This window comes from Mauremys mutica, chromosome 3 (assembly GCF_020497125.1).
Source record: "Mauremys mutica isolate MM-2020 ecotype Southern chromosome 3, ASM2049712v1, whole genome shotgun sequence".
NCBI classification, from domain to species: domain Eukaryota; kingdom Metazoa; phylum Chordata; order Testudines; family Geoemydidae; genus Mauremys; species Mauremys mutica.
In genome coordinates, this window is record NC_059074.1 from 171,170,213 (window position 1) to 171,191,566 (window position 21,354).

Genomic DNA, 21,354 nt, shown 5'->3' on the forward strand with positions numbered 1-21,354 from the left:
GAAGGTTATTAGGCACAGCACTAACATCAATTCAGTGTTACAGTGAAACTTAATTCCTGTTACATTAAACATCTCCCCATGCTCTGTCTTGGTCCAGTGCTCTGCACAGGGTATAATTCTGTAAGGTGTGATACACAAATGGCTCCCATCCACTTCAGTGACCGTTATGCATGCTCACTACCATGCAAGAGGTTCTCTTTGTAGGACGGTGACTAATTTTACAGTTAACACTATTCAAAATGCAGCATAAACAGAAAAGTAAATACAGACTTACTCTTGGATTATCGGTATAAGTTGTGTGCCAAGATCCTCACAATGAAACCATCTTTCAAACAGGACGTTGGTTGATTCTCCAACATAATATCTGACAAAGTAACAACATTAATAAATCATTCCATTGCATAATGGTTATTTTCTAAAAAAAAAAATAGCATCTTTAGAGTTAATACAATGAACTATATTTTAGTAATAAGTACAGTGCATTAGAGGGACAATGTTTTCTAGTGGCTAGCATGGAGAGTCAGGACTCTTCGGTCCTATTTTCGGCTCTAACAGTCTCGCGGAGCAACTTTTGATAAGTCACGGAGAGTGGGCTCCACAAAGGGACTGAGGTGTTGCAGCACTGAGCGTCATGGTGGCTAACTTCTAGGCACCTAAAAAAAAAATCACAGGAACAACACTGGGATCCATAAAGCAGTTTGGTGTCTGGCTTCCCTATACAGTGAACGGTGAGAGAGAGGCACCTAAGAAAGCAATTCACAAAAAGCCAACATGCTAGGTGGGCAGCTGTCTAAGCTAGCCACTGGGAGATGCTGAGGAGACGGGTGTGTGTTAAGCCCCGCCCCTCTCACAGAGATAGGCTCTTCCCAGTAGCCTGGATTTAAGTGCCTATCTCTGCTTAGTGATCCATGAATGGAAACTGCCCTGGAGTCAGGCTGTTTAGGTTCCTCGGGTGTTTCTTGTGGGAATGAGTTAGGGCACGGCTACACTTGCAGATGTAGAGCACTTTGAGTTAAACCAGCCTTCGTAGAGTGCAGTAGGGAAAGCGCTGCAGTCTGTCCACACTGCCAGCTGCCAGCGCACAGGCATGGCCACATTAGCAGCTCTTGCAATGGCCACAGAGAGCAGTGCATTGTGGTAGCTATCCCAGCATGCAAGTGGCTGCATCATGCTTTTCAAACGGGGGTGGGGTGGGGTGGAGTGTTACAGGGAGTGTGTTGTGTGTATGTGGGGGGAGAAAGAGTGGGTTTTTGGGGGGCTGAGAGCATGTCAGCATGCTGTCTTGTAAGTTCAGACAGCAGCAGATCTTCCCCTCACCCTGCCTTTCTCTCTCTCTTTCACACAGCATTCCACTGTAATGGTTGCTTTGTCTCAGAACAGATAAGCAGCCAGCTGTCAAACGGAGCTTTCAAAGGCCATATCCAAAACAATTACAAGAGTGGCTACTTGACTTAAGGGGATTATGGGACGTTTCCGGAGGCTGATCAGAGTGCAGTAATGCAACACCTCATTCACACTGACGCTGGGGCGCTCCAGCAGGAGGCAGCAAATGTTATTTCACTCGCCGAGGTGGAGTACCAGCCGCACTGTAGCCCCGGAGTCAGAGCACTCCACGTGCCTTGCCAGTGTGGACGGGTAGTGAGATAGTGCACCCGTGGCTCCTTTAAAGCACTGTAACTCGCAAGTGTAGCTAAGCTCTCTGGCTCCCATATTTGAAGGCCCCTGTTTGAAGGCCCCTGTTTGAAGAGAATTAAGTTAATGCAAACTAGGAACCTTTCAGTTCACACCCACAGCAACTGCGTGGGGGAGTTACAGAGCAGCACTTTGGTGCATACAGCTATTCACACCCCTGTAGTCTGAGCTGTGGGGCAGGGCAGACAAGCCCTTTATTGATAGTGCTGTGCCTAATAATCTTAACAGGGAGTTAGAAATGGCTTGGGGGGTTGGCTACTTTGAATTTCTAGCTTTTGCTTGATTGTTTTTCTTTGCCTGAACACTTTTAATTTATATAAAAACCTTGGGAAAAATTCAGTGTTACAATTAAAATTAATTCCAGTGCAGTCTCAAAAGTGGGATCTGGTGCCTGGGAATATCAGAATAATGAAAGTGAGATTCATGTTAGATGCATCAAATGCTGGACTGTAAGTTCCTACTCTTGATTTCTGTCATTGGTTGGCAGTAACAATGACCGCTTTCTTATAAATTAAGGTTTTGCCGATTACCCATACAGGCACTAAACATGCAATCTGCATTATTTGTTAGAGTAGCTATTTACTGAAAAGTGTACTTGAATACAATTTAGTTTGCCAATTGCAAACAAGATGTTGGGGTTTTTTTTCCCTTTCATTTCTCCACAGGTTATGAAAGCAAGAATATATCCGAATCAACAACTCTACATGAGCTTCTTAGAAACCATATGCCCCACTCTAAACAGTCACAGATTACATCTAGGAAGGAGAAGTTTTAACGAGGAAAGGTCATTCTATTTAATGTTGGTGAAGAACTTCAGTTTTAAAGTACAAATATACAAGGTTTCCTCAAGTATTAGTCTATTGTGTTTCCAGTTCAATATATCTGGTTTCTGGAAATAAACCAAGTGACATTTTTTATAAATGCATACGACTCTGAGCTGTTTTGAAAGGAAGATACAGTGCTGTAGCTGAACAGTGTTTCAAGTATGTTGGCTGTGCTGTAACTCAGAATCCATTCAGGTGACTTTCTGAAAGGTGCTATTCTCAGTTCTTTTTTCTCTCTCTAGACTTCCCATTTGAACAAATTTATTCCTCTGGCTCAGCATATCTACTATAGGGAGTTCTTTTCACTACTGTGATGTGCCCCAATAGAAAGATCACAGCTCTTCAATGTCATGTTCTCCTGAATGTAGCTAATGAAAAACCTGATAACTCTGTTACTGCTATTATTTAAGCCTTCTGTAAATCACATGAATAGCTGAAAATCAGCTTGGTCAGTCTTCAGGGGCAGCAGATGTATAACTTTTGGTGGTGCCCAGAACGCGTCTAAGTCTCCCCCCACACACACACCTGCCTAAGGCTCTGAGCAAGAGTTTAGGTGCGGGGAGGTGCGGGCTCTGGGAGGGAGTCTGGATGTGGGAGGGGGTGAGGGGTAGGGCTCTGGGAGAAAGTTTGGGTGTGTGGTGAGGGCTCTGGGCTGGGGCAGGGAGTTGGGGTGCAGGAGGGGTGCAGAGTCAGGTTCTGGGAGGGAGTTTAGGTGCAGGAGGGGGTGAGGGGTGCAGGCTTTGGGGGGGAGTTTGGCTGCATGAGGGGGTGAAGGGTGCAGGCTCTGGGGGGGAGTTTAGGTGCCTAGTGAGGGCTCTGGGCTGGGGGCAGGGAGTTGGGGTGCAGGAGGGGTGAGAAGTCAGGCTCTGGGAGAGAGTTTAGGTGCAGGGGGATGCGGGCTCTGGAAGGGAATTAGGGTGCAGGAAGAGGTGAGGGGTACTGGCTCTGGGAGGGAGTTTGGGTGTGTGATGAGGACTCTGGGTTGAGGCAAGGGGTTGGGGTGCAGGAGGTGTGAGGGGTCGGGCTCTGGGAGGGAGTTTGGGCGCAGGCTCTGGGCTGGGGCAGGAGGTTAGGGTGCGGGAAGGGGTGAGGGATATGGTGCTTACCTCGGGTGGCTCCCGAAAGCGACCCGCACACCCCTCTGGCAGCGGCTCGCAGGCACCACCCCTGCAGCTCCCATTTGCTGCGGTTCCAATGGCAGTGTCGGCGCTCGGGGCGGGGGCAGCGCACGGAGACACCTGCCCCCAGGGGCTGCAGGGACATGCTGGCCACTTCCTGGAGTGGCATGCCGTGTAGAGTGAGGGTGGGCAGGAAGCCGCTTTAGCCCTGCTGCGCTGCCGGTGGTGGTGGCGGGGGCCCCTGGGCCCTTTTAAATTGCCCAGGGGTGGCAGATGGGGCTGGGAGATGCTCTGAGGGAGGCTGCCCCGGCCCTGAACTTTGGTGGATCTAGGCCCCCATGCTTTGAATATTCCTGTGCACGGGCACCATGGCCCCATACAACTCGCCGCCCCTGTCAGTCTTATACAGCCAGTAACAGCAATCCCCTTCTAAACTGGCCCAAGTCACTGCTATGACTTGCATTGTTAAACACTTAACAAATTCAGCAGGGCTAAAAACCAAAGCTTGATCCTATTCCCAGTGACGTCAACAGTAACACTTCTATTGATTTCAATGGGCGCATGAGCAACACTGAAAAACACAGAGCCATTGTGAGCTACCGTTGATTTAGAGATTTTTGTCTAGTTGTTAAAGGTGTAGACATACATTCTGTCCCTGACTCTGCCACTCCTCTACCTCTCTATCTTTTGGTTTTAAAATGAAATTAACGATACACTGTGCCAGTAATCTTGTAAACCTGGCTTGTTTCATGGTTTTAAAGCAGTCTGAGATCTTTAGATGAAAGTTAGTATGTAAGTGCAAACATATAACACATTTATATAAGACATTTCAATGAAGAGCTCATTAGCTAAACCATTTATTAAACTGTGTGTGTGTGTAATAAATGCATGCAATTTCCATTGGTAATTTACCAGGAAAGAAGAAGAACACAATACTGTAGTGAAACAATAACTGATTCTCATATTTTGAAGTTTAACAGATTAGCTATATGTCCAAAGTAGAAAACCATATTTCACCTAAGTCCATCTGTTTCTGTGTTTAGCCTTTTCCTCTCAATCACGAGTCCCACAGAATTTGCATATCTCTGAGGAGAATGTGGTATCCTGGCAGGTAGGAGAAACATCTGCCCAGACAAAGATATTAGAAACAATAAATATAACCGTGTCATGTAGGTTTATTTTCTTTTTTGCAGGCCTTTGTTCACCCTCTCGCTTATCCTCTATTCCTGTTGATATGATGTTTCTTGGCAACTGAGCGCACGTTGATACCAGCATCAAACCAGATGCTGTTGCTAGCCTTCTCAGGCTGGTGTCCTGTTAATGACAAGCTTTCATTCAGCAGTGGGCACTGCCTTCTCGGATATTGAGCTGCTCTCTTGCCAGCTGTATCATTCATGGCTGTTAGACAATCAAAATGAAGAACCAACCGGTCACCCTACCTGAGATCTAGGAAGTTACTATAATTTCTAAGCTGTGGTAAGTGAAATTAAAAGAAAGCTTGTTGTTAGCACAACAGGATTCCTAATTAGTCCTCCATTACTATTTCTCCAACATGGCAAGTGCTTATCATTGACTGATAGGGCATGTGGTTCTCTCCAGACCCAGCTGACTAATAGGAGGTACCTGATCTGAGAGAAAAAAAAACAAACTATGTGTGGGTCTGCTACTGCAGTTTGGAAATAAACTTGTTTTCCAGCAGCTACCTGCCTAAGTAGGCAAGTGCTGTGTTTAAAGCCTGAGACTTTGTAAATAAGTGAACAGGGATTTGCCCCAATGTCCTTGGACAAAGTGTTCCCTCCTCCTCCACACTATTTCCAGTGTTGTGTCTGGCTGCCATTTTATATTCCAGTTGTTGCTGCTTTTCATTGAAATTTTACGTGCAATATATAGTTTGTGTAGTGGTTTGGTACCTTTTAGAATGGAATTTATTATATTGAATTCAAAATATTATTAATCATTAATTGATCATTATTTTATCTTGCACTGCAGTGGAAGGTTGATTTGAAATACTTGTTATGAGAGTCATTTAACACATGCAATAATGACAAGAACAAACCCCAGTTTACCTCCCCTTCTCTGATGTGGATATCTCTGTGGTTTCCATTTTCAATGATCTTCAAGCACATGTCTCCTTCCACCTGGTAAAATAACTGTGTAGAAAAAAGACATTAAAGCATGTGAGTTTGCTAAGGAGGCTCTAGCCTGCAATCCTTTGATCCCTAAGCCCTTAAGGATCTCTTGACAAAGGGGCGGGGCTAACTCAGGGAGGACAGAGGTTTAAAAAGCAACCAGAGGAGGCAGCAATCAGGGGAATTTTGAGAGAGAGTGTAGAGAGGGAGGAGCACGAGAGCCAGAAACACTTAACAAATATACTCCATACTTACATCAATAGCCCTCCCCCACCCAAAACAAAGAACAAACAAATAATCCCCACCTTTAAAGAATACAAATATTGCAGGCAGAATTCCATCAGCAGGGTGGGGAGTTATGCGGTTTATTGCACTGAATGCAGAATGTATGAGTACCTGGCTTGTGGAGGGGAGGGATATGTGTGCATTTGTTGCAAGTAACTCATGCCCCTCAGAGACGGAGTACAGTCTCTGGAGGACAGAGTGGTTGAACTAGAGGAGCTAAGGGAGGCACAGAGGTATATAGGTGAGACTATCAGGCATTACAGAAATTTGGTGAAACCATGATAGTGAAAAGGACATGGTTATAGTAGGGTACAAAATACATAGCAATGACAGAGTAGGTTGTGCTGGTGGGGGGAATGGCACGATATGTGAAGGACAGGGCACAGAGTCAAATGTAGTAAACATTTTAAATGAATCAAACTGTACCATAGAATATGTATGGATAGAAATTCCATGCTTGAATAAGAGCACCTGACCATGATGGTGATGGTGATTGTGAAATGTTCAGAGAGGTTAGAGAGGCTACAAAAACAGAAAACCCAATAATATAGGGGGATTTCAACTATCCCCATATTGACTGGGTACATGTCATCTCAGAGATTAAATTTATAGACACTATTAATGACTGCTTCTTGGAGCAGCTAGTCAGAGAACCCACTACGGGAGAGGCAGTTCTTGATTTAGTCCTATGTGGAGCACAGGATCTAAGAGGTGAGTATAGCTGAACCACTCAGTAATATTGACTATAATGTAATTAAAGTGAACAGCCTTGTAAGGGAAAAATGCCAAAGAAACCCACCACAGTAGCATTTAACTTCAAAAAGGGCAACTACACAACAATTAGGATGATAGTTAAATGGAAATTAAAAGAAACTGTCACAAGAGTGAAATGCCTGCAAGCTGCATGGGAACTATTTAAATACACCATAATAGAGGCTCAAACTAACCATATACTCCAAATTAAAAAACAGTAAGAGAACCAAAAAAAAAAATGCTACCATGGCTAAACAGAGTAAAAGAGGTGGTTAGAGGCAAAAGGACATTCTTTAAAAATTGGAAGTCAAATCCTACTGAGAAAAATAGAAAAGAGCATAAACTCTGGCAAGTCAATTGAAAAGTATAAAGAGGTGGCCCAAAAAAAGAATTGAAGAGCAACTAGGAAAAGACACAATAACAAACAGCTATTTTTTTCAGTACATCAGAAGTAGGAAGCCTGCCAAGCAATCAGTGGGGCCACTGGATAATCAAGGTGCCAAAGAAACACTCAAGGAATACTAGGCCATTGCAGAGAAGCTAAATGAATTCTTTGCATCGGTCTTCACTGCGGAGGATGTGAGGGAAGATTCCCACACCTGAGCCATTCTTTTTAGGTGACAAATCTGGGAAACTGTCCCAGATTGAGGTGTCACTAGAGGAGGTTTTGGAACAAACTGATAAAATTAAACAGTAATAAGTCACCAGGACCAGATGGTGTCTTGAAGGAACTCAAATGCAAAATTGCAGAACTAGTAACTATGGTATGTAAAGTCTCGTTTTAAGTCAGCCTCTGACTGAGATGACTGGAGGATAGCTAATGTAATGCCTATTTTTGAAAAAGGCATTCCTTGCAATTACATGTTGGTAATCCTAACTTCAATACTGGGAAATTAGTTGAACTATAGTAAAGTACAGAATTATCAGACGCATAGACGAACATGATATGTTGGGGAAGAGTCAACATTTTTTTTTTAAAGGGAAGTCATGCCTCATCAAGCTATTAGAATTCGTTGAGGGTGTCCAGTTGAAATAGTGTACAGTAACTCCTCACTTAACATTGTAGTTAAATGCAACTTTAAGTGAAATGATGTTAAACGAATCCAGTTTTCCCATAAGATTTAATGTAAATGCCGGGGGTTAGGTTCCAAGGAAATTTGGGGGGGGGGCAGACAAAAGGCATCATATACTGTACAGTACTGTACTGTGGTTGGGAAGTGCCCCTGGCTTACCTCACACAGGCACAGCCCGCTGCAGGCAAGGACGCTGGGAAGCAGCTTGCGCAGCAGCAGCAGCTTCCCCTGAGAAGAACAGGCGCTGACTTTGCCAGGGGATGCTCCAGGCCCGCCTCTTCCCATCCCCGCTCCACTCCAGGCCCACCTCTTCCCACCCCCAGCCTCTCTGGAACATGCCACATCTCCGCTCTGCCCCCACCGCCCATTTGGCGGCACTTAGGACTTTCTGGGAGGGAGGGGGAGGAGCAGAGATGTGACACTTCCCCACTCCTCCCCCTCCCTCCCAGAAAGTCTAAGCGACGCCAAAAAGTTTGGCGGTGGGGGGAGCGCTGGGGAGGAGGTGGAGAAGAGGAACTTGTGCAATGCTCCCTTTTCCACAGAATCTTACCAGCAGTGGACAGAGCAGGCAGCCAAACGACATTATAAAAGAGTATTGCACAACTTTAAATGAGCATGTTCCCTAATGGAGCAGCGACGTAACTTTGAAACAACATTAAGCGGGAGGACGTTAAGTGAGGAGTTACTGTACGTGGACTTTCAGAAAGCCTTTGAGAAGATCCCGCATCAAAGGCTCTTAAGCAAAGTAAGCAGTCATGGGGTAAGAGGAAAGGTCCTCATGGATCAGTAACTGATTAAAAGATTAAAAGTTGAACTGGATGACAGGGGATGGATCACTCGATAATTGCCCTGTTCTGTTCATTCCTGCTGAAACATCTGGTACTGGCCACTGTTGGAAGAGAGGATAGTGGGCTAGATGGACTATTGCTCTGAACCAGTAAGACCATGTTTATGTATCAGTAGATTCAATATAGCCACTTCAACTACTGTATACGTAGACATAAGATCCAATAAAATTACTCTTTGACTGTAACTTTACAGCATCAGATTTTCATTCAACCCAATGGGAGTTAGGCACCTAACCTGCTTAGTGCTCTTGAAAATGCCACTGATGCCCAGCTGCATCTTTAGGCATCTAAATTCCTTTGAAAATCATGGGACTTCGTGTAGGTCTGGAGATAACCCTTTGCATGATTGTGGCCATATTTGGTGTCTCGTGCATGTCAGTTTAGGAGTGAGTGACACTCTACTTGTTCTCCATTAGTACTATTGTATTTGACTTCTCATTATGCCATATTTCAGTTCAACTGAAACACGCTTCCCTTTTAAATTTAAAATCTTTTTCAACTAGTCAGTGAAATTAAATGCCAGATTTTCAGATGCCCTCAAGATAGCCTTCAACTATTCATGCCCACTTTTTCACGACTACTCATGCCTGGTCTTTTACAGATGCTTGTTTGAGCTTTCTAAAATGGGAGCAAAACCCCACTTGTACACTAATGTACTTAATTTCTGTCACTGCTACTGCACCCATTGCACCTCGTCCCACTGTGTATGTGAAGGAACTGGCCATTGAATTTGGGTAGCTGCAGCTCTAACCCAGCCCCCTCCTCCAATGGCCCTCCAACAGCCCTTCCCCCACCCCTTCATGACTGTAAGGTAAGGTACTATTTGCCTGGAGCTCTGGACTCTGCAATGCACTGGAGTCACGTCTGTTCTAGACACAATGAAACTACAAATCTGTTCTTCTGTTAGCAGGGCTCTGTGTGGCCTGGATTAGGGGCACAATTTCCCTCATTCTATGTAAACCAGAGCAAAAATAAAGAAACTTTACTTCTTTCACTGTGCTGCCCACCCCCTGACTTAACCAACAGTCCCTCCCCACCACTGTAACTGCTTCCATATGGCTTACCTATCTGGTTTGTGAGTCCTGGAGCAAATGTATCTAAGTGGATGCAATTGCTGGTGCTGTTAATTTTACTGATAATAAGGTTAACTGGTTAAGGCCTAGTTAAAAATCATGGCTATTATGAGACTAACTTTCTTTGCAGTGTTTTGGTATTTCTGTTTCCAATCCTGGCAAAAAAACAGGATGTGTGTGAACATTCAGAACAAAACCAAACCAAAAAAACAACTTTGTTCTTATTCCAGAAAATAGTCTGTCTTGATTTTTCCTGTTCTTACCTGATTCCAGACCAGTTCACACATTTCTAGAAAATGGAATGGTAAAGAAGGAGACCTGCTTTTATAATGTGTGTACTGAAAAACAGCCCCCCCCGCTCACTTCATTGTCAGGGGGTATCAATATGGACAGGGGTGCCAGAACTGGGGAGGGGGCAGGGGCCATGCTCCCCCCCCCATTTTTACATGCAGTAAGAGCGAGCAACAGGGGGAGGGAGGTGGAGAGGAGCAGGAGTGGGGCGGGGTCATGGGAGAAGAGGCAGCTCAGGAGCAGGGCCTTGGGGGAAGGGTGGGGCAAAGCCACGGTTTGGGTGCCTGTGGGCGCCCCCCCTCCCCACACACTTTTTGAGACTATCATCTGCCACTCTTGAATGTGGATAAATTATAGCACTGACTTCATAGGCAGCACATAATGGAGGCTAGGGAAGGACAGACCTCCCCAAACCTTGTGCAGTTGGGGGCTGGAGGGGGCAGTGGTGGAGATCTTGGCATGAGGAGATCTTGCTCCCCGCTGCGGAGCTTTTCCGACCTCAGGGCCACAGAGGAGGGCAGAGGGGGCCTCAGAGGAGAAGAGGCAGAGTGGGGGTAGAATGGGGAACGGGGCAGAATGGGGGCAGACTGCGGGGGATGGAGTGGGGTCGTGGTCAGGGCCATGGGCAGAAGGGGTGGAATGGGGGAGGGGCTCCAGGCTCGGAACTCCAGCAAGGGCTCAGAGCTCCCTGCCAGGGCTGAGAACTCAACCCCGGCCCGTGGCCCTGACCGAGCTCTCAGACCCCAGCCAGAGCCATGGGGAGGAGTGGTCAAGCTCTTACCCCCCCCACCACACACCCCCGCCCCAGCTGAGGCCACAGGGGGGCTGAGAGCAGTGAGCGGGGGCGTGGCCTTGATCGGAAGGGAGGAGCTTCACCCGCTGCCCAGGTCTGAATTGGTCACCTAACCATGGTGTGAATCCCTTTATTGTCCCTGTAATTCCATTTAACCTCCCCTATCTCTCTCCCTCCCACCCCACTCCCTTGTCATTTTTCTTTGGTCTGGTGTCAGTGAGTGATTGTGTAAAATGCCACAATAGGCTTCACTGACAAGGCCGATGGCTCATTCTACAGTGTAAAGTGACTCGAGTGGAAGATTGCTCTATAACCCATCCCTTTTGGGTGAATTTTAAGACTGACAGTGACTATCACAAAGTCCTGTTCATTGGCCATGTTGGTAATTGAAAAGTAGTTTCTGAAATGCTCTCTTTGGTAGCCATATTTTGCTGATATCTGCTGCTCAGGGTGCTGCTGCAGAACATTACCATGGAAACATAGACCAGGAAGACAGAAAGGGCCAAGGTCTGCTAATGTCCAGCCCCAGGAAATCACTCAGGCACAGTTACATCCTCTCTTCCTAATGGCTAACTCCCAACTTTGTTGCTGCGACTAAAAATAAAAATCTCAAAGTGCCCTGATTGTAAAATTCCTGCTATGAGCCCCCCCCCGACACACTCACTCCACCCCCTACCATCCATCGCTCGCTCTCCCCCACCATCACTCACTTTAACTTGGCTGGGGCAGGGGGTTGGGGTGTGGGAGGGGGTGAGGGCTCCAGCTGGGGGTGCAGGCTCTAGGGTTGGGCCGGAAATGAGGGGTTAAGGGTGTTGGAGGGGTGTGATGGGTTGGATCACAGAAACCCCCTTGGGACCTGCCAACTGATGTGCCAAGACAACTTCTGCCCCTCCTTTCCTGCGCTGGCAGCTTGGGACTTCAGTGCCCTGCTTGGTTTGAGCCAGACCTGCTAGCCTGCTGCAAACCCAGACCCAGGTCTGAACCATGTCCCTGAACAACTGTAGGCTTAATTGAAACCAACTTACAGAAGTGTTCCTGTCTTTAACACTCAGATGGCCAAGCCTCAAATAAATCTGTTTTACCCTGTATAAAGCTTATACAGGGTAAACTCAAATTGTTCACCCTCAATAACGCTGATAGAAAGAGATGCACAGCTGTTTGCCCTCCCCCCAGGTATTAATACACACTCTGGGTTAATTAATAAGTAAAAAGTGATTTTATTAAATACAGAAAGTAGGATTTAAGTGGTCCCAAGTAATAACAGACAGAACAAAGTGAATTACCAAATAAAATAAAATCAAACATGCAAGTCTAAGCCTAATACAGTAAGAAAACTGAATACAGATAAAACCTCACCCTCAGCGGCGTTCCAGTGAGCTTCCTTTTACAGACTAGTTTCCTTCTAGTCTACGTCCAGCAATCACTCACACCCACTGTAGTTACTGTCCTTTGTTCCAATTTCTCTCAGGTATCCTTGGGGGTGATGAGGCTCTCTCTTGAGCCAGCTGAATACAAAATGGAGGGGTCTCCCAGGTGTTTAAATAGACTTTCTCTTGTGGGTGGATCCCTCTCCCTCCCCCTGTGAGAATTCCCTCCTATTAGTCAGTTGAGTCTGGAATAACAGCAATATCTGTTAAAGTGCAGATGTCTTGGCATTTAGCCACCAATGCCATGAGGTGGTGTGCCTCAGTTTCCCCTTCTACACAACCTGTTATGCTTTTGCTGCTGTGCCAAGCTTCCAGCCTGTTTACAGATATAAGCTGCAGGGTAACATGCTTGCAGAACTGTCTTGTCACCATCCCTAGCATGTACAACAATTTCTTCCACAAATCAGGTATGTCCCACACCTTTAAAGTGTTTACCACTAGCATGGGTGGCAAGTTTGTAGAAATTTTGGTGGTGCCCAGAATCCGCCCCCCAACTCCGCCCCCCCAAACTCCGCCCCCACCTGCCTAAGGCTCTGGGAGGGGGCTCGGCGGGGGAGGTCTGGGGTGCAGATCCTGGGCTGGGGATTAGAGTGCAGGAGAGGTGCAGGGTGAAGGCTTTGGAATGGAGTTTGGGTGCTGGGTGCAGGCTCTGGGCTGGGGCAGGGGGTGGGTGTGCAGGAGGGGGTGAAGGGTGCAGGCTTTTGGACGGAGTTTGGGGTTGGGAAGGGGTGTGTGTGGGAAGGGGGAGGGGGTGCACCTTCTGGGGAGGGAGTTTGGGGATAGGAGGGAGTACAGGGCTGAGGGCTGTGGGGCTGAGGATGAGGAATTCATGATGCAGGAGGGGGCTCAGGGCTGGGGCTGAGGATTAGGGTGCAGGGGGATGAGGGGTTCATGTTGCATGGGGGGCTCAGGGCTGGGGCTGAGGATTAGGGTGCGGGGGGATGAGGGCTTAGGGCTGGGGCTGAGGATTTTAGGGTGTGGGGGGATGAGGGCTCTGGCTGGGGCAGAGGATTAGGGTGCAGGGGGATGAGGGCTCTAGCTGGGGATGAGGGTTTGGGGCATTGGGGAGGCTCAGGGCTAGGGCAGGGTAAGGGCAGCCTGCCCTGCCATTAGTGGAGGGCAGGCGCTAGGACCCTGCAGCAGCAGATAGCAGTTCTGCCGGGAGCCGCGATCTCCGGCAGCACAGAGCAGGCAGGGGAGAGGCGCGCTGCTTTTTGTCAGGCAGGGACGCCGCGGGGGCGGGGGGGGACACGCAGGGGGAGGGGTGGCAGGCGGGGGCTGGGACCTGCTCCAGGCAGGGACGCGGTGGGGGGAGGCCCGCGGAGGCTGGGGCCCGATCCAGGCAGGGCTGGGGGAGAGACCCAGCTCCAAATATTGCTGGAGCAGGGCCCCCGGCCCTGAATATTGCTGGAGCCTGTGCACCGCAGGTGTATATAACCTGCCACCTATGACTAGCATTAACTCCTTTGTTTTAACCCATATATGAATTAACAAAAAAGACACAAGATTAACAGCAAATCTATAGTGGACAGGCTTTGTTCACACAATTTAGCTTTTTTAGTATCTACTCTTTTTCCCATTTCTTTGTGTCCCCTGGTAGGCACTCTGATGCAGATTCTTTGGCCTCTTTGGAGAAGGCTTTTAATTCACGCATGTGTTTGAGGCTTTGGCAAGGAAAGGGTGTACTACAATCATGCTTGCACTGGGCCCCTCCCTCTGGAATTTCTGTGGGCTGGACCCCACTCCCTTGTGAAGCTTCGCCCATGCAGAGATTTTTTTCCTCCTGCCTTGAAGAGACAGTTTTATCTCTTACAAGCATAGCAAGAACAGCATCTTTCAATGGGGTGCTTTGGATTGGTAAGATCTCCTTGGATACCCCTCTTTCTGTTAGCTGGGGGGGTACCCCCTTCCAGTAGATCTGACCCCCAGTTTTCCCTTAAACCCTGATCCACAGGAGAGGGGTCTGGCATTTTAAATGCAGATTCTTCACCATCCCCTGGGAAAGATCCTCCCTCCAAAAGAGGAAAGATCCTCCCTCTCTGCCCCCACTCACCTTCCATCTGGGCTTCCCTCTCTGTGCTTCCCTCTGGGTCAGACACTCCTGTGTCCCCCAAAAGGGAAGGTGACCCTGGTCCAGCTGTGGGCTCACAACTACCAGCTATGGCAGACCCTTCACTGGCCAGCAAAATCCCCCCCTTTTCACTCAGGTTGGGCTAGGGTGACCAGATCACCCAGGTCAAATATCGGGATGCGGGGGGGCGGGGCAGGGGCAGAGGGGGAAAAATGGCGACAGAGCAAAAAAAAAAAAAATCCCCCACCCCCGATTCCTCCTCCCTCCGCAAGCGCTGGAGGGAGGCCCGGGAGACTCAGGGGAGCACGGGGCCGGGGTGAGTGTGAGTCCAGCTTGGCCCCGAGCAGGCAGGACTCAGGCGCGGTATCTGGAGGGAGAGTACGGCGTGGCCTGCAGGGCCAGGCAGCGGCTGTTCTCCCCACCTGGGCAGCAGGACTCGGGAGCAGCCGCTGCTGCAGCTCCCACTGCCGCGGGGGGAGGAAGCGGCCGCTGGCCAAGCTCGGCAGCTGCGGCTCTGGCGCCCACGAACCCCCCGAGCCCGGGCCTGCTGCGGGGACCCAGCGCGCATGCTGCGCATACCCAGCCCCTGGCCACTCGCGTCTGGGCTGGCTGCCCAGCTGGTGCAATCCTGCGGGCGGCCTCGGAGTGGGGGCAGCAGGCCCCAGCCCCCCGCATCCCGTTCGGGTCCTGCAGGGGAACGAACGGGACTGGGCTGCCGATGCCTCCGCCACGGGATTGCACCAGCTGGGCAGCCAGCCCAGACGCGACTGGCCAGGGGCTGAGCGCAGTGTGCGCGCTGCCCCGCAGCAGGCCCGGGCTCAGGGGGTTCGGGCCCAGGCACCAAAGCCGCAGCCGCCGAGCGCCACGTGCTTGGCCACTTCCTCCCCCCGCAGCAGTGGGAGCTGCAGCAGCGGCTGCTCCCGAGTCCCCTGCCCAGGTGGGGAGAACAGCCGCCACCTAGCCCCACGGGCCGCCCCCCTACTCTCCCTCCAGGTACCGCGCCCGAGTCCTGCCTGCTCGGGGCCAGGCCAGACTCACACTCGCCCCGGCCCCGCACTCGCCTGAGTCTCCTGGGCATGGCATGCTTGGAAAGAGGCGGGGATTTGGGGAGGGTGACAATGGGGCAGTGAGGGGGCGGGGATGGGGGCGAGGATTTGGGGAAGGATCCAATGGGGGAAGGAGGGAGCGGAGTCGGGGCAGGGGAGGGCGCGAGCCCTTCGGGTTCCGGAGCCTTTGCTTGTTTGTCCAGTGTCCCGACCTAACATTGGTCGGGACGCGGGACAAACAAGCAAATATCGGGACAGTCCCAATAAAATCGGGACGTCTGGTCACCCTAGGTTGGGCTTGCTTCCAGCTACCGAGTCCTTGGGGTCTGTTCCCACTGCAGTGGTCACCAGGACCCGAACTTCCACCTTCAGAACACATGTCTCTCTGCACCCCCAGGCAGGCCCTGCCCCCTGCTGACCTGCAACTTCTTGGCAGTCAGCAGCTGGGGTGGCCCCCCACTACAAGGTGGTACATTCCCCTCCCCGGGACAGATGATCACAGGACAGGAGCTGGCTTTGTCCAGTCCCTCCCTTTGGAACTTGCCTTGGGCTACAGGAACTGGCTACAACCATCCCTGCCCCCAAAGCTGCATTCTTTGCTGCTCCTAGGAATCTAAGGGCTTGGCTACACTTACAAGTTGCAGCGCTGGGAGTTACAGCGCTGGTCATGCAGCTGTGTAGGGCCAGCGCTGGAGTGTGGCCACACTGACAGCTACCAGCGCTGCAGTGTGGCCACACTTGCAGCACTTTCCAGTGCTGTATTGAGAGGTGCATTGTGGGCAGCTATCCCACAGAGCACCTCGTCCCGTTTTGGCGCCGTTTTGGCGCTGAGTATTGTGGGAAGGGGAAGGAAGTGTGCAGGTCATTCCGCTTCCTGTGTGCCAACGCCCCGTGGTGCATCGCTTCACATCCCAGCATTCACTCTTTCCGGCAACGTTTGGCGCCATTGTGAGTGTTTTACTCTCTGTGTGAATCGCGATTTCTGTGGCAAATGGAGCCCGAGCTGCTGAGGACTGTGCTGATGAGTATCGCCAGCACAACACGTTTGGCAGTCGAGCTATTCCTTCAGCTCCAAAGTGACAGTGAGGAGTCTGACGATGATATCGATATCGATTCTCCTGCCGCGTGTGACACCAAAGTGCTTGTGGCATTCACGGAAATGCTCAGCACTGTTGAACGCCGCTTTTGGGCTTGGGAAACAAGCACTGAGTGGTGGGATCACATCGTCATGGAAGTCTGGGATGACGAGCAGTGGCTGCAGAACTTTCGTATGAGAAAAGCCACTTTCATGGGACTGTGTGCTGAGCTCGCCCCCACTCTGCGGCGCAAGGACACAAGATTGAGAGCTGCCCTGACGGTGGAAAAGCGGGTGGCTATTGCAATCTGGAAGCTGGCAACTCCAGACAGCTACCGGTCGGTCGGGAACCAGTTTGGAGTGGGAAAGTCGACCGTTGGAATCGTTTTGATGCAAGTTTGCAAGGCAATTAATCGCATCCTGCTAAGAAAGACCGTGACTCTGGGGAGCGTGCAGAACATTGTGGATGGCTTTGCACAAATGGGTTTCCCTAACTGTGGAGGGGCGATAGATGGGACGCATATTCCTATTCTGGCCCCCCCCCCCCCACCTGGCATCAGAGTACGTTAATCGTAAGGGGTATTTCTCTATGGTTCTCCAGGCGCTTGTGGATCACCGCGGGCGTTTCATTGACATTTACACAGGCTGGCCTGGAAAGGTGCATGATGCACGCATCTTTCGGAACAGTGGCCTGTTCAGGAAGATGCAGGCAGGGTCTTTTTTCCCAGACAGGAAGATCACAGTAGGGGACGTCGAAATGCCCATTGTGATCCTTGGAGACCCCGCGTACCCGTTACTGCCTTGGCTCATGAAACCCTATACAGGGAAGCTTGACAGGAGCAAGGACCGTTCAACTACAGGCTGAGTCCGGTGAAGAATGACTGTGGAGTGTGCTTTTGGCCATTTAAAAGCTCGCTGGAGATGTCTCTATGGGAAGCTAGACTTGGGGGAAAGCAGCATCCCCGCGGTTATATGCGCTTGCTGTACCCTCCATAATTATTTGTGAAGGGAAGGGTGAAACATTCAGTCAGGCATGGACCACCGAGGTTCAAGTCCCTGGAGGCTGAATATGCCACAGCCAGAGAGCAGGGCTAATAGAGAGGCCCAGCACAGGGCTACAAGGATTAGGGATGCCTTGAGGAAGAATTTGAGGCTGAAAGCCAACAGTAATGTTTGCTGCCTTGCATGGGAGTGAATTGCACTGTTTACACTGTTATTCTATTATCCCTAATAATAATATGATTTGCAGTGCCTCTTTCTTTACTGGGCTAAGGTATCTTTAACTATCTGCTATAATAAAGACTGTTTTCAAAGCCAAGAATTGTTTTATTGAAAAGAAAAAAACTTCCTTGACAGACAGACAGACAGACACAACATTTCATGAAAACAAGAGGGCAGGGGTGTGGGTTGGTGAACTGTACAGTCACAAGTTTGCATATGTCCTGTCTGGAGTGCTGTTTAACGAATCCTGCACTTCAGGGTGCATATACTGCATGGTGATGGGGGTTGAGTGCAGAGGGTAAGGGTGGTGGTAGGTATCAGGGCTGGTTGGTGAACGTACAGGTGTTGGAGGCAGCTGGTGGTGGTAAGAACCTGAATGCTGGGGAAAGGCGGTTTGAGCTGACATTGGGGCACAAGGCAAAAAGCTTTGGGACGGGGGGGGTGGGGCTGTGGGGCAGCACGGGGACTGCTCTGCCTGCATGGCTACGATAGCCTGGAGAGACAGAGTCCGCTTGGCGCGACAGGATGTTCTAGCAGCTGGTTTGTGCCTTTTCCTCTTTGCCACAGCATTTCTACGCCAATGTCTCTGGCGGATCATGCTTTCCTTTCTCTCTCCACTCCTTCAATTCCTTTCTCTCTGTAGCAGAGTGATGAAGAACAGTTTTCAGCATGTCCTCTTTGCTCTTTCGGAGATTTTTTCTCAAATTTTGAAGCCTCTGTGCAGTGGAACAATCTGCTCAGTCCAGTAGTCAAGGTCACTGTAGAAAACCCAGAAATGACAACATTTAACAGGGGCAGCATTGTATCCACTATCTCCAGACATGAATTGTTACACTGAGGGAGTTCTCACTTTAGCATTCTTTTACCACACGCCATAACACGACAGAAGCACGAAATGGTGAGTGAGGGGTGCTTATAGAGGGAGAAGTGGGGCTTGATTGATAGAGGGGAGCTGGTTGCTTTCGGGTAATCTGGAGTGATAGAGGGGTTGAGTGAAGATGCAGCTGCAGGGGTGATCTTCAACTATCTCCCTATCTCTTCACTAAAGAGTCTCCCAACATTTTTTCACAGGAGTTAATCCTGAAGATGTCTCCCTGCTGCGAGTCACTAGGGAACAGCGGGAGGCTCTTTTTACAGCAATGTGGATTCCGCCCGGGACCCTATGCGGCTTGCCTGTGTTCAGAAATGGTCCCCCCCCCCACTCGCAGCACAGTGGCGCGGACGCGTCAGCGTGACTGGGACAAGGAACACAGTGGCTCTGCCTATAAACCTGCGCAGGCATATTGCCCACGCTCTGGCTGAAACTTTTGCTGAGATAACTGAAGCAGATTACCGCGACGTGATAGACCACATCAACGGGCTATTCTAGTCTGGCATGCATGCAGCCATAACCCCCCTTCCTCTCCAGAAACATTTCCACCCAGAAAATAAAAGCCGCTTACTGGTAACCCGCTCCTCTGCTTGTCCTTCTGCAACTGCTGGCTGCTGCGATTGGGTACTTTCCTCCTGGCTTGAGAAGAGCTCCTGGCTGCATGCCTCAAGGGACTCTGGGGTGTCTTCCCCCATCCCAGGAGCTTCACTCGTGGTTTCCTCCCCCCCCCCGCCTCCGCCTCCTCCTCCTCCTGTCCCCCAGCCTGCTCAGAAGTGTCCATCGTGGTCCTGGGATTGGCAGTGGGGTCACCCCCAAGTATCGCGTCCATCTCCCTGTAAAAACGGCAGGTCGTGGGGGCAGCTCCGGATTGGCGATTGCCCTCGCGGGCTTTGTAATAGGCACTCCGCAGCTCTTTAATTTTCACCCTGCATTGCAGCGCGTCCCGATCATGGCCCCTATCCAGCAAGGACCTTGATACCTGCTCAAAGATATCGTAATTCCTACGGCTGGAGCGCAGCTGTGCCTGCACAGATTCCTCCCCCCAAACACTGATGAGGTCCATCAGCTCGCCATTGCTCCATGCTGGGGCTCGTTTGCCGCATGGAGGCATGGTCGCCTGGAAAGATTAACTGATTGCACTCCACACACACCTGGCTGCAGCAAACAGGAAGGAGATTTTTAAAATTCCCGGGGCATTTTTAAAGGGCGGGTCCACCTGAGGCAAGAGCAGTAGAGTGCAAACTGATGAGCAGAGTGGCTGAACAGGAATTCTGGGATAACTCCTTATTCCCTGGAGGACACTTAAAGTGCTGGTGAGTGTCCACACCTGCTGAGCAGCGCTGGATCACCAGCGCTGCACTCCTTATACCCCTGCCGGGATGGGTTTTCAGCCAGCGCTGCAGCCAGGGAGTTGCAGCGCTGGTTGTGCCCTGCAAGTGTGGACGGGGTGTAATTGCAGCGCTGGAAAGCCTCCACCAGCGCTGCAACTTGTAAGTGTAGCCAAGCCCTAAGAGACACCCTCCTATTCCCCCCAGCAGTCCATGTGACTTCACCCTCCCTTCCAGGGCTTTTAGCACAAGATTCCTTCTCACTGCTAACCAACCCTGGGACAGATTCTGCCACATTAAAGAAATCATTCCCTAGTAGAAAAGGTGCAAAATTGTGGGCCACTGTTGCAACAGTCAGCTCAGCCTGCAAATGACTAGTTTGCATGTGTACTTTAGCTAAAGGTGCAAGGACTTTGTAACCTCCCACCAGTTCTAATTCTGCCATTTTCCCTGGCAACAAATCCTTCTCCTGGATCAGGTCCCTCCTGACCACGGAAATTTCAGCCCCTGTATCTCTCAACTCAATGAGTAATGTAGAATTCAGTTTAATGGCATGCATATGCTCACTGCTTGGTTGTGCAGAAGCAAGCTTTACAAATCCTGTGTGGAAAGAGGCTGCAGCCTCGCTCTGAGAAGTAGCAGCTTCATGTGTTACTTGCTGCCTGTTTCCACTCGGCAAGGAACGCTTGTTCCTCAAGTGCTCAGTGGACTTACAATGATACCTCTTGGGCTCCTCTGCTTGTACAGGAAATTTGGGACAAGTAACAGGGGATCGGGGAGGTGAATGCCCAGCCTACTTTTTCCCAGGGTTAAAACAGCGAGTTTGTTTTCGCTCAACCCTATACCCCTCTGCCAGTGGTTTATGTTTAATTGCAGCTTGTGCTTGCTCATAAGAGTCTGCAAACCCAGCTAATTCACCCACTGTATTTACCTTTTTGTCCCACAAATACTGTTTTACATCATCATGGCACATATTCAGGAATTGTTCCTGAGTAACCAAATCACACATTCCTTCAAAGCTTGTAATGCCTTTCCCCCCTCACCCACTTATCTACCAAATTTCTCATTTCATTTACATAAGCCACATTACTCAATCCAGATCCCCTCTTAAATTTCCTGAATTTAACCCTGTAGGTTTCAGGTATAACCTGAAACTGTTTCAGAACCAGTTCCTTAAATTTACCATAGTTTGACGCATCATCAATAGGCATCTTATTGAATATATCCAGAGCTCTGCCAGTCATTGTGGTCATCTTTTGATCTTCAGGGATTGCATGGAGGGTGCACAGTCTCTTAAAAGTGATGAAATATTCAATATCATCTCTGGATTCATCATACTGTGGACATAGTTTGGATGTGTGGGGGTCAGGGCTGGGGTAGAGTTTATGTGGTGAGGGCTCTGGGAGGGGGCTCAAGGCAGGGGTAGGGGATTGGGG

At 49.7% G+C, this 21,354-nt stretch overlaps 1 protein-coding gene across 1 annotated transcript in view; it reads right to left on the reverse strand.

Moving 5' to 3' along the window:
* HAAO (3-hydroxyanthranilate 3,4-dioxygenase) overlaps positions 1-21,354 on the reverse strand; it is a 64,323-nt gene that overhangs the window by 29,686 nt on the left and 13,283 nt on the right. The window contains exons 3-5 of the mRNA XM_045011152.1: positions 5,701-5,784; positions 4,652-4,758; positions 275-364 (exon numbers count right to left, since the gene is read on the reverse strand). Coding sequence (XP_044867087.1) covers positions 275-364; positions 4,652-4,758; positions 5,701-5,784 — 281 coding nt within the window. The remainder of the gene's footprint in view (positions 1-274; positions 365-4,651; positions 4,759-5,700; positions 5,785-21,354) is intronic.